This window comes from Engystomops pustulosus, chromosome 3 (genome assembly GCF_040894005.1).
Source record: "Engystomops pustulosus chromosome 3, aEngPut4.maternal, whole genome shotgun sequence".
NCBI classification, from domain to species: Eukaryota; Metazoa; Chordata; class Amphibia; order Anura; family Leptodactylidae; genus Engystomops; species Engystomops pustulosus.
The window spans coordinates 186,228,380-186,241,935 of NC_092413.1; the positions used below are offsets into that span (position 1 = coordinate 186,228,380).

A 13,556-nucleotide genomic window follows, 5' to 3' on the forward strand; every position below is an offset into this window, starting at 1 on the left:
GTACATGCTGGATTGTGCCCCCGGGCCCCTCCATTTATGTAACGTCTACCACCCACCTATCTCCTGGCCCGCCCACCTCTCTCCTGGATCGCCTGCCAGCCACCTACCCGCCTGGTGAGGTGAGCACCTGCCCATCCCCCTGCATGGTGGCACAGCCGGCCGCAGACATACTGATGGATGCCCCTCCTCCCCATGGCACACATATATATATAGCCTGCCTGCCAGGCTATAGCGGGCACACATTTATGCGAATACAGCCTACATATATATTTTTTTTTTTAAGGGGAAGGGGGGCCCCATGAGAAATCTGCTATGGGGCCCAGCCTCTCCTAACTACTCCCCTGCTACTAAATCATATAATTTTGTTGGTTTGATGCTGCTTAGATCATAGCTATATTCAGATAACTTTTTGCGTTGCTGTGTCCCTTCATCACGCCCACGATGTGCTGTATTCATTTCCTGTTATTAGAGGCTTCCCTGTCACTCTAACAAACATTTTCTTCTGTTCAGTCTCCAAGCATCAGGGACAAAGCTGAAGGTTAGAATATTCATCACGTTGTAATTTATTTCTGCTTCTTCTATTTATTTCCTGTTCTGTTTTATTCAAAATTTAACATATCTTTGCTTTTCTTCTTACTTTCTTTTACTTAAAAACCCAACTTTGTCAAAGGAGTAAGTGAGCGAAGTACAATATAACATGAGACATAAATCAACTACTTTATGATAACCCTTTGACTGGGAAGGACCTTAATGGCCAAGCAATGTTGTCAAATAATGGCTTTGACATTATTATTTTAGGAAAATATTTTTCTTTTTCCAGTTTTTCCTAAATTCTCTAGTTATGCAAGGAATTTATCTTTAGCCTTGTCTCCTTATCTGTCTGCTGTGTTTGGTTTTATCACAGCATCATAGTGAAAAAAGGTTAGAAAAAGACATGAGTACAACCTATACATTACACCACACTGATCCAGAAGAAGGCAGGGCTCATGCCAGTTGACCCAAAGCGGGGAAAAATTCCTTTCCGACCCCTAATATGGCAGACAGAATAACTCCCTGCATCAGAAACTACTAATGACTTGAAAGGGCTTTTATAGACATTTGTTACTGCTGGAGAATAATGTGGCAAAATGCACAAAGAACCTTTTTTCCTATATAAAGTATATTGCTAAGGCTACAATTATCTCCTGCATTGAAAAACCAAAAAAAATTGAAAGGTTAAAGGGGTATTCCCATCTGGGCATTCACATTTAATTTGCCATATGTAAACATTTCCTCAATTGGATGTTATTAAAAAAATGTTCCTGTGTGAAGACATGTGCTATTGAGTCCTGCCTGACCTCCTGAACTAAGCATTCATTACCACAGGACGGCTGTGGGACCTGCAGTAACTCCTGGACATTTCATATACAAAAAACTTCTTTTTTGGGAAATCCCTCCAGCATAGGCGGCCATATCCAAGGACACAGTCTTGTTTCTAAGGGACCATATGACTACGTTTATGAGAAATTATCTTCACACAGGTAACATCTTATTGAAGAAAAGGAGACCTAACAGCTCCTGACCAGGCGCTATTCGCAACTACCTACCTGCATATGCATTGGCAGGGGTGTTGCACTTGTATGCCAGAAAGCTGTTGAACAAGCCACGATACATGACCTCCTATGTGTTGTTTTTATTATTAGAGAAAACAATACAAGAAAACAAGTCAAATATTAAAGTTCAAGAAACAAGAGATAATGACCAGACTGCAGAGCCCTTGTAGTGTTAAAACTACATGGGTTAAATATACTGTATGTTGGATAGATAACCACCAGAAAAATTCTGATTCCAGTAGTGATAAATGTCCTGGCATTTGCCGTCCTGGTACCTTTGGTTCCCTTAGATTATGGCTCCTAATTGATCGCACCACATGGGGCAGTTATGCTATATAAACAATAAATAACAGATAGAGGCTGACAAAATATTGTGGTCCAATTTTTAATGTAGTGCCGAAGCCAAAGCCACATGATAAGTCAGATAAATTAGCAAATTTAGGAATTAATCCTTTAAAATTTTTAAGCAAAATAGAAGATGAAGCAGTTCACTAGATTAGATGAAGAATACATTTCTTATTTCAACCAGCAGCATAGCAACGTCTTTCAAGCATAAAAAATGTGCAATCAGTACAGATATATATATATACAGGCAGTTTTGTTCTTAAGTTGAATTTGTATGCAAGTCAGAACTGTAGCTACAGAGAAATTTTTTTTCCCCAGTGACAATTGGAGTTTCAAATTTTTTTGCTGTAATGGGAACAAGGATTATCCATAAAGCTTCATTACAGACATCTTACAGCTGATCATTGCAGTCTGGGACTATAGTAACATCCAGAGAGCTTCACTAGAGGTCACAGTGGGCAGAGGAGTCCGTCTTTAACTAGGGGTCGTCTGTAAGTCAGGTGTTCTTAAGTAGGGGACCACCTGTCTATATAAAGTATTTGTCAGGAAAATTAAATGCATTCCAGGTACCATTCTCGTCCAGATACAACCCCAACAGCAATCAGTACCAGTCAGCAACCTGTTGTGCCAAACATAGATATTCAAAACATACCTCCTCCAGGTGGGGATTATATAAATATATATAATGATACAACCAATATCACCATAAGGATAAGACATTACTTGCCAGTTCTAGTCCTATCGTACAGGATCACATCCCATCCAGGTATGTATAGGTGCCAGAAGTATTGCGAAATCTGAAAATATAAATGAAAAAAAATGAAAAATTATTCAAAAGTCGGTTCAGTTCTGTTGTATAAATTAGATTTGGGTACAAAATCTTAGTTGTATAAAACATAATTACACAGGGTATTGAAATCGTCAAGACAAGAACATGAAATGATTCCTCCTAAGATCTAGATTGTTCTTACATCCATCTAAGTTCTAATAGTTTTAAAGCTTTGTCTATGTCTCTGTACACCAGTGACAGGAAGTGTAGTTTCTCCACCATAAAGTTGATGTACCAACCTGTCCCTATGATAACATGTCTGTATGCAATCATGATGCTTGAAATTCAGAGATATCCGGTAAAGAGTCCTGGAAAATCGTCCCATGAAATTAACTGATTCTCTCATGAAAATGTTGTTACCTGTATTTTTGGTGTAAAGGGCATTAGTAAGTTTATGATCCTGAATGCCAAATTTAATATATTACAAGCTAATCATTGGAGGTGACCATTGTAGGTTGCAATTCCAAGTCTACAATGGTAGTTCCACGTGATCGGATTTTGGAGCATCAGCATCGGCTTGCTCAAGACAGAAATGGGGGGGCGGGCCGCCAGACAACCCGACAGATTCGGACAACGCGCAGGATTTAACATTTAAAATTGTGTCGCAAGACACGCACTTACATGCACCGGGAAGAAGCAGGTGAACTCCAGCGGACCCTGGGGCAGAAGCGACAGATGCAGGAACATGGGCGCACAAACTTAGTGAATCGCACCGGACACCAATCCTTGTCGGAAAACGCACCTCGGGATCACAACAGGACCGGGTAAGTAAATCTGCCCCATTGTCTTTATACATTATCCAACCTACTACATTGTGGAAGTGGCTGGATGTGTACACAGACATGTCTTCAAAACTAGACATGAAAATATTTGCATAAGTTGGGACCACATTTGACCCCATGGCTACATATAGTTTCTGGACAAAAAAATCGTTCAGAAAAACAAAGCAGGAAGTATAATGATAAACTGTTTTAATTGTCAATGTCCCAGTCATTCATTGTGTCAACTGTTCCTGTTAACATGGTCATCATGGACAAACCATCAAAAGAGACTATATTGTCATCATCTGTTATTTCCAGTGTGTCTAACTTGTTTGTGAAGTAGCCACCTTTCTCAAAAGATTGTCTATAAAAATATACTGTAGACAGAGAGGGACAGATCCTGTGCCCGTCACAATGGACCGGCACAGAGGGATTAGCAAGGTATTTATGTGTCTTCCACAGAAGATATAATACAGGTGTAATCAGTTGTTCTGGCAAAAGAAAGTCATGTAGTCACAAAGTCTGATGATATCACTGGCAAATGCATTGTCCACAGTAATTTACATTTTTTTAATGATATCAGATTTTGGATCATGTGACACCTTAGTACATACCTGTGGGTCCTCAAGTTGCCTATGGACTCCTTTGACATGGTCACTGGTGTCCATGACCACTAACACGCTGCCCTTATCAGTCAACTTGATCGTAAGGTCATGTGCACCATCAGGCTTGCCAAAAGCCTACATCTCTTCCAAAGTCAAGTTAGGTTGCATGAGTCTTGTTGGTATGTTCTCCCTTATCAATTTTTCATCTGACTACCTGTATGTAGATCTCTACTGCTCTATTGAGCTGGGGTGGTTGGAACTGACTAGGGAGACTAGCTTTTAATATTTCTGTTCTATTCTGTTCTGTCACCTCACCATTTTTTGTTGTGGAGTCAGGATTTGCAAAGAATGCCTTCAAACCTTATACACTTGAAAAAAAGAAAAAAGATCACATTCATAATTAAACCAATACAACTGATTTTGGTGACAGAAAGACTGTCCCTTATTAAGAAGTTGTAATTCAGTCTCAGTTGACATTAGATTTTGCTCTCTTGCACTATTTCTTCCAGGATGGTGGGTTATATCAAAATGCTGCTGCAAAAAAGAATAACATATGCCTATGGCTACATTCAGATGGCCATTGCCCACCATACCGTAGCACGACGGGCACACGGCGGCGCACGGGGAGAAGAGGAGGAGGTGAGCGCCACTCACCCCACCCCTCTCCATAAGAATATATGGAGTACGGCGCCGTATTCCATCGAAAGATAGAACCTGTCCTTTGTACCGCTTCCGTTGGGCGGCGCATGCCCATTGCCGTCTATGAGGGACGTATATCGGCTGTATATACGTCCCCCATGCGTTTGTCTGAATGTAGCCTTAGTCAGACCAAAAATATAAAGTTATGGATTCTTAAGTTTGAGCATTTGAGGAAAAACTAAAAAAAAGTGCACCGTTTTGAGGACCAAATCCTCAGAAAGTAAATTACTGCTGCAATTTCAACCTTTGCAAAAGCAAAAGGAGAAATGATCGTGAAAGAGTTAACAATCCTCTTCCATGTGTTTTTTTCCACCTGAAAAAGAGGAAGTTTATATCATCTACATGAATTTTTATAGGAACCATCAAGATGTCTATGTCAACCAATAGAGGAACTTTATGCAACAGGAAGCTCTGTGCACGGACATGACTGCACACTATGCGGTAATGTAAAACAATGCACAGCACATGCAAATATTTTAAGTCAGACTCATAGTAAATTGTAATAAATATTTGTGTATGCAATAAAAAAAAGAATCACATGATAAATAGTCAAAACTTAGGATATAAAATTCACTTCCTTCCCTTATCTTTCTCTTAAATTACACATATTTAGCAACTCTTGTTCTTTATACACTTCCTAAAAATCAGTTTCTGATATTAGTTTTGTTTTTCCTGAATGTATTTATTAATTTTCACAACTTTCCATCTGACCCAGGCCACCATGTAGACTTCTTCCAACTATCAGTAATGTCTATAGGGTTTTGCCAAGACATCCTATGGTTCAGCACTCTCCCTACCTGTACAAACTCCTCCTCCTTCTGCCACCACCCCCTATTATATGCTCACCACTCTGACCAATGGAAATATATTAAGTGCCTTGACTAGTACAGGGGATCCCCTACTTAAGGACACCCAACTTACAGACGACCACAAGTTACAGACGGCTGCAATGATCAGATGTAAGGTGTCTGTAAGGAAGTTTTATTGATAATCCTTGTTCCCATGACAGCACAAAATTTTGAAAATCCAACTGTCATTGGAACAAAAATATTTTGTCTGGCGCTACAATTATAAAATATACAGTTCTGACTTACAATTCAAGTTAAGTACAAACCCAAGGAACCTATCTTGTACGTAACCCAGGGACTCTCTGTAATTATCCCTTCTTTCTGTCTGGGCTCGCACCAATCCCGGTGCAAGCAACCGCTATGTATGGAAAGGGCTCAGCCCATGAACCCTCTTCATACACCTTTAATGCGGCAGTACTGTGCATGTTATTAAGTGGTAAATTGTAATTGTTAAAACTCACGGTACCAGCGCTCAAGTGCACCTGAAATCATGCGCTCCAGTGTGGCCTGGTATAAGCCTGATATTCAGCAATGCCTGGTGTCGTGGTCGCTTTGTCATGTGTGCCCTGCATGTAACGTGCTGCCAGGGCCCTGCTAAATGTGTGCTGGAAGTGGCACTGCTATTCTAGGGGAAAAAAATGGAGGAGCTCTGCAGCTGCCTGGTTTCACCATTTCTCTGACAGTATGTAGCCCCCCATCACATTAATACAGTCTGCATGCTGGCGACCTCATAGGTGTCCGCGATCTGAAAACAGCAACAAGGGATGTAACGTGTCTGGTGTGCTCCGAGTTCCTTTTTCTGGGAGCGGGACACTGCCAGAGGCAAGAGAGCAAGACATCATGCGCTGAGTCGGCATCACCAAATTGCCACCACGTTGGGATGCCACCAATGCGCTCCAATGTCCCCCAACAGCTCCGGGTTCAAATGTCACCAAGGGATCCACACGCCTCTCTCCTCCTATATTTGACATTGGTGCAATGGGTGAGTGGGGGACCAGCAGCAAGCCACATCAATTAAAATTGGGGGAAATACAGGTGGGAAAAGGGGTGAAAATGTTGGAGCAGATGCACAGGCAGCCGCCAATCGCAGTGCCATCTTGCAGCTATATGACATTTGCTTTACATATTATGAGGCCAAATATCAACTACAACATTGATGTGTGCATAAAGCCCAATACAGCCAATGTGGTTAGAAGACTCAGGAGCAAAGTTCAATAACAATGACAGTAAGAACATCAAGTGGAAAATATAGAGATTATTAGTAATTTCCTATGTATGTTTTGCAGGTTTTTCACAACATGATGAACCACACTGGGATTCATCCTGCAGTTGAACTGTTCCAGTTCATCGTTTATATCCCAACTTTCATCATCGGCCTGATACTTAACACAACAGCCCTCTGGATGCTTTTCTTCAGGATAAAGAAATGGATGGAATCCACCACATATATGGCGGCTTTAATCATCTTTGATATCTTACTTCTTGTTACCCTACCATTCAAAATGAAAGCATTTCGTGTTGGGGATGAGTGGACACTAGGATCTGGTGTCTGCACATTCCTGGAGAGCCTCTACTTTGTCAATATGTATGGCAGCATCTTTATATCAGTGTGTATCTGTATGGACCGTTATGTTGCCATAAAATTCCCCTTCTATGCTAAGGTATGGAGGTCTCCTAAGAAGGCAACCGCAGTATGCATCTTGGTCTGCATTACTGTCTGGGGAGCATCTTCTGGTTTTCTTTTCCAGCTTCGGGACAGTAATGATTTGCACTGTTTCTATGGGTTTTCAGATGAGACTTGGGGAAACACTGGTTTGGTGATAATGCTTGAATTGGCCTTCCTCTTTGGAGCTGTCATCATTACGTTTTGTACAGCTCGTATACTTCATACACTTAAGAAGAATGTCCAAAATGACTGTTATTGGGCTTCGGGAGGGCAAGAAAAGTCAAGCAGGATCCTTTTGGCCAATTTAATAACTTTCCTCTGGTCTTTTGGACCTTTTCATTTGTCACTTTTGTTGTACTACTTGGTAAAAAATGACTTCATATCACATATTTATACAGGTCAGTTACGTATTTTCATTCAAGTCAGTCTTTGCATTGCGAACATGAACTGTTTTTTGGATGGTGTATGTTATTACTGGGTTCTCAAAGAGTTTGTTAAGGCAAATAGGTGATTTGTGGAGGAGATGTAATTTAAAGTGTAACTGTAAAGTTGCAGTGATTTTACCAAATTATTATATGTGATTCCCCCTTTGAAAACAAAAAGAACGATGCCTACATTGTGCTGCTCAACCTTTTCTTTCCAAAGTTATGACATTTTCTGTTTTGAAAGTGTTTAACAAAAATCTATTCCCACTAGAGGGGAAGTGGGTGGAGACTTATATCTGTCAGTCTATGCCCTCAAGCTGAGGCCAGTTAACTTGCCCGCATTAAATCCATTTAGTTTCCCACAAGTAAATCCACTTGAACTGCTCAGTGCACATGCAGGATGTATATGTGACCAGCCTGGGAGCTTCCATCACATAGATGAGCAGGGAACATGTAATAAATGGAATAAATCATAAGTAAACCAGTTAGATGAAATATATAGCCTGTGCTGTGTCAGCATTAAGGATTAATAGCTAATCTGCACAGTGCACAAAGTGCCAATGATAAGGTGGGGGAGGGGAGCAGCATGAGGTGAAGAGAGAGACAGAGAAAGTTTTGTAGAATCACAGACTGGGATGGAGGGAATGATAGGGAGCAGGGAAGAGCTTAGACCTGACTATTCTATGCAGGAGACATCTTCATACACATCCAGCTCTGCTTCATACACTGTCACATGACCGCCTTCTCTGTGAGCAGGGAGCAGCAGCTCCTCCCTTCCCAGGAGTCTGTAGAGTTTGTAGATTTGTTTATAGGATGGACTCTAGGGAGAGGAAGCAGCTACTGCAGCACTGGGGTAATCTAAGGGGACAGCAAATAAACTGCTGCATATAGGTAACAAAGATAATAGGCAAAGTTGTTCTACATCCCAAGAGCTATTGATTTGTGAAAAAAAACCTTTACAGTTACTCTTTAGTGGCATATTTTGGTTGAAATAAAATATATATATATATTTGCAATTTTGCAAATATTTGCAAAATTAGCAATTTTTTGATTTCTTAATGTTATGCTCATCGTGCAGTTAATCTAACCTCTCAAATAGGTTACTAACTAACACTAATTATATGTCTGCTTTATGTTGACATACATTTTTTATATTATTTTATTAGGATGTTAGGAGACAAACAAATCTTTCACCAATTTTCCAGATTTTCAATAAATTTTAAATTATTTTAGAGACCTATTCATATTTATAGGGGTTTTAAAAGTTTATTTATTAGAAATTCCCCACAAAACACCACATTTTTAACTTTCACCCCTCAAACTATTAAAAACAGCCCTTGTTAAGTATTTTTAACTATTTAATCATCAAACATGAAATAAAACAATATGGAGGTTCTATAAGGAATTTTCATATTTTGACAAAATGTTTTACCCCTTAACGAATTGGCCCTTTTTAGTTTTTTTACTTCCATTGTTCACTCACCACCTTCAAAAATCTATAACTTTTTTATTTTTCCACATAAAGAGTTGTGTGACAGCTTATTTTCTGCGTAACAAATTGCACTTCATAGTGAACGTGTTTAATATCCCATGCCATGTACTGGGAAGCGGGAAAAAAATTCCAAATGCAGTGAAAATGGTGAAAAAACGCATTTGCAACTTTTTCTTGTGGGCTTGGATTTTACAGCTTTCCCTGTTCGCCACAAATGACATGTCTACTTTATTCTTTGTGTCTGTGCAATTACGGGGATAACAAATTTGTATAGGTTTTATAATGTTTTCAAACATTTACAAAAATTAAAACCTCCTGTACAAAAATGTTGCCATCTTCCGGTGCTAATAACTTTTTCATACTTTGGTGTACGGAGCTGAGTGTGGTATCATTTTTTGCAACTATTGATGGCGTTTTCATTGCTATAACTTTTAGGACTCTATGACCTTTTGATCACTTTTTATAGATTTTTTTATATTTTTCAAAATGGCAAAGAGTGCCATTTTTTTTCGACTTTGGGCGCTATTTTCCGTTACAGGTTAAAACGTAGTGAAAAACCGTTATTATATTTTGATAGATCCGGCATTTTTGGACATGGTGATACCTAATGTGTTTATGATTTTTTCTGTTTATTAATATTTATATCAGTTCTAGGGAAAGGGGGTGATTTGAATTCTTCTTTTTTTATTATAATTTTTTAAAATCTTTTTTTATTTTCCTTTGTACTATTTTTCAGACTCCTTAGGGTAGTTTAACCCTAGGTTGTCTGATCTATCCTATCATATACTGCCATACTACAGTGTGGCAGTATATGGGGATTTTCCTCTTCATTCATTACAATGTGCTGATGACACATTGTAATGAATGGGTTGGATCGCCGCTCCCCGAAGACGTCATGGAGAACGACGATCTGCGGCAAGATGGTGGCACCCAATCGCAGCCATCTTTTTGAAGCCTCCTGCAGCATTGCTAGCACCGATTGCGTGTGTTACCGGTAAGCCTTTGCTGCAATGTGCAGTACGACGCAAGTCGGGAAGGGGTTAAGCCCTAAATTTATATGTTCATGCAGGATAGAAAGGATGGAAAGAAAGGAGTGCCATCACGCCTTTGGAGGGCAAATTTAGCTAAAACAAATTTTAGGTGCTATGTGGCATTTGCTGAGCCTATAACAAAGCAGAACAATATAAACCTCTAAAAAGAGACCCTATTTGAAAACTAAACCCCTCAAAGAGTATAGTTACAACATATTTGGGGTGACTGTACTCCAGTGATTACATTTTACTAACTTTCTTTATCGCTAATATGTACAACAAGGGAGATAAAGGGCAACCCTGTCTCGTCCCCTTGGCGATGCGATAGGGGTAAGACAAAATGCCATTCACATGTACCTGTGCAATGGGGTTGTAACCCCTTCACGCTCTGCGATGGGTATATCTGCCGCAAAGCTATGAAGGGTGTATCAAGAGGGCTCATGGGCTGAGCCGTCTTCATACAGAGATGGGCTTTGCTGCATATCGCAGCAAAGACCCAACGCTAACACCCGCGGTCGGTGTTTGCATGTTGGGGTTGGCCATTGATGAGCCTTTGATGCCTCCAGTTCTCGGCCTTCCTTGGTGCCATATGGCTGGTATAGGGGAGAGTAGTAGTCCTCTGGGGTACAACAATATCGAGCGGGTGTAGGAGCTTGGCCTCTGTCACTTTAATTTAAACCATTGGTCTGATGTGGTCCTTAATTTAGTTTCTCACCTCTGTTTTAGAGGCTGTAGCTCCCACGGGAAATCACTTTAAAATTGGGTGGCCCTGCCCGAAAGCAAACTCTTTTAAGTCTACTATTAGAATGTTGATTGACACCATTTTTGATTATTTATATAATTAGCACACATTTACTGTTAAAGAGCATTTTAACACTTAATATATAAACACTTTGGGGTTGAAATCATTTTCGTTTTTGTCTACGTGGAGCTTTGTTTTAGCACTTTGGTACTGCAATTTCTGTTTTGCCTCTTTCTATTGCACCAAATGAACAATTGACTATGCAAAGTCACTTTTGACATAGTTTTGGCACAATTTGATTCCAGTCCCCACCCTGGTCTATGTGCTGAGACACTTTATGTCGCGAACAACCCAACTGCCATCAGATTTATCAAAGGCCCAAAAGCCACTTTAATGAATCTGACAGCAGCGGAAGCATTAGATGTAGGGTTGAGCATTCACTCATGAGTCCCTATTAAATAACCAGCACTCATCGGCAAGTGAAGGAATATGTTGTTGGTGCCTTTATCTCCTTTCCTTGGTCCCAGTTATCTGTCTTTCATGTCTTTCATGACCTCTATTTACATCCTATTATCTACAGTAGTTTGCCTGGGTCTATAGTAGTAGTTATATCTATGTATAAAATGCTAGAACACACAAATAAGTGTATTGTAATGAAATGTTAATGTAACTGCATTGTTCAATACATTAATGCTAACAATATCCGTGGTTAACCTACCCAGGATCCCTAGAGTGTTACATAGCTAAATACATAGCATTTCATTTTTGCAAACCCCCTGTCTCCATTCCATTTTGTATAGTTACAAACACAACAACTTAATATCTTCTCCTTCAGGACTAATTCATTTATTTGTTTCTTGGAAATATTTTTCTTTTAGGAAGGAAATGTGGGACTCATTAAAGATGCATATAAAATGAATGAGGGCACACAGGAATAGCTGCCAAAAAACTCATGGGTATTTGTGTAAGTTAGTAATTGTGACCCATTAAAATGTATTAGAGTCACGTAGAATAATGTTAACTGGGGAATTCTCAGTATAATGTGATTCTAAATCTGTATGATGGGCCCATAATATTGCCATTGAGTTTGCATTGCTATTTTATACAACTTTTAACAAAAAAGTATAAATTTGCATTTACATTTAGTGGATGGTATTTCATAGAGAATATCCAAAATTAAATATTTGTGAAAAAAGGTAGAAACCAAAAACTAAGTGATATGGCACAAAACTAACATGTTAGGTGTTTTACTTGCAAAGTAATTCACATAGTATCCACATTAAGTTATTTGAAGACATATAAAGTAATAGGGTTTATTTACTAAGGCTCCACAGATGCATTTGTAAAAAATATGGATGCGTCACAGTGGTTTATCCATGTGCTGCTCTTATTTGTGGTCAGTTGCTAGGTAACACAAACATGTGACAAGGGGTTGGGGCATCATTTGGCAGCACATCTGCAAAAAACGGTGACATTTGGTTGACATGTGGACCGTTTTTGGGGCAATACAGCTCAGATTACTGTAGAATACTGTTTATACACTGCCCGGAAAAACAGACAAAAGACTCGTATTTTGCAGCCATAGGAAAAATAAGCTACTGTGCAGGAGGCCAAGTGCTTCATGCACACGACTGCATCTAATATACCTTAAGTCAAAATTGAATACTCACCTGTCCTCCTCTTCATCTTGATACCCGCACTTGTCTTCTTTAATCTTGACATGCGGGATCCCCTGAAAAAAAGACTTATATAAAGCAGCTACTAAGCATTGGGATGCGATGTCCGGCGCTTTGGCCTGCTAAGTATTCACACATGCTGGAGAGGGAGGTGATGTCACACCAAAGGCATGAATAATTGGCAGCCCAAGGTGCTGGATATCGCACCCCCATGCTCTGTAGCAAATTTTTATAACTTTCTTTTTTTTAGGCTATTGTTTAAGGTGCAGCCATCTGGCTAAGTCATGGTGCAGTGAGACAAGGTGTGCTCACCGCACCGTGACCTATGTATAATAGAGGTCAATGGCAGCTGTTTTTGCCATACAGAAATGTTTTCTCCAGGGCCATGTATTTACACTTATTACAGGTCTGCATTGTATGGATCTGTAAAAAAGAAGAAACTAGTACTGTCATTTAGCAGTTGCCCTGTGCATGTTTGTTGATTTCCCGTTGTAACCCCGGACCTGTTCCCGTTTATGCTCTTCCGCTGCCAGCCCTGACCTTCTGCTCTGCCTCTGACGTTGATCCCGTACCACCTTCCCTGACCTCCTGCATGTCCCCGACCACGAACCTGCTTTCCGTCTTTGTACGGGCACCGAGGACATGTTGCACCTGTGGAATGACCTGGTGGTACCACGCCTCAACAATTCCAGCCCGCTTTGCAGCGGGCTCGGATGTAAGCCGAGTGCCACTTCGATTCCGGTCCCAGGTGTCGCCTTATGTCATCGTCGACGGTGGTCCAGTGGGTCCATTACTCCTAGAGCCTGAAAACAAGATTATTTTGTTAATTTAAAATTGATCCAGGG

At 40.1% G+C, this 13,556-nt stretch overlaps 1 protein-coding gene across 1 annotated transcript; it reads left to right on the forward strand.

The window, feature by feature from the left end:
* The first annotated feature begins 491 nt into the window (after positions 1-491).
* LOC140120652 (G-protein coupled receptor 55-like) lies at positions 492-8,006 on the forward strand. The gene is made up of 2 exons (XM_072139612.1): positions 492-538; positions 6,966-8,006. Exon 2 carries the CDS (start codon positions 6,978-6,980, stop codon positions 7,854-7,856), a length of 879 nt encoding a protein of 292 aa, XP_071995713.1. The 5' UTR covers positions 492-538; positions 6,966-6,977; the 3' UTR covers positions 7,857-8,006.
* Positions 8,007-13,556: the final 5,550 nt, after the last annotated feature.

What these genes read in the sequence shown, in the direction of transcription:
- LOC140120652 (XM_072139612.1), top strand. Translation starts at nt 6,978, where the DNA reads ATGATGAACCACACTGGGATTCATCCTGCAGTTGAACTGTTCCAGTTC.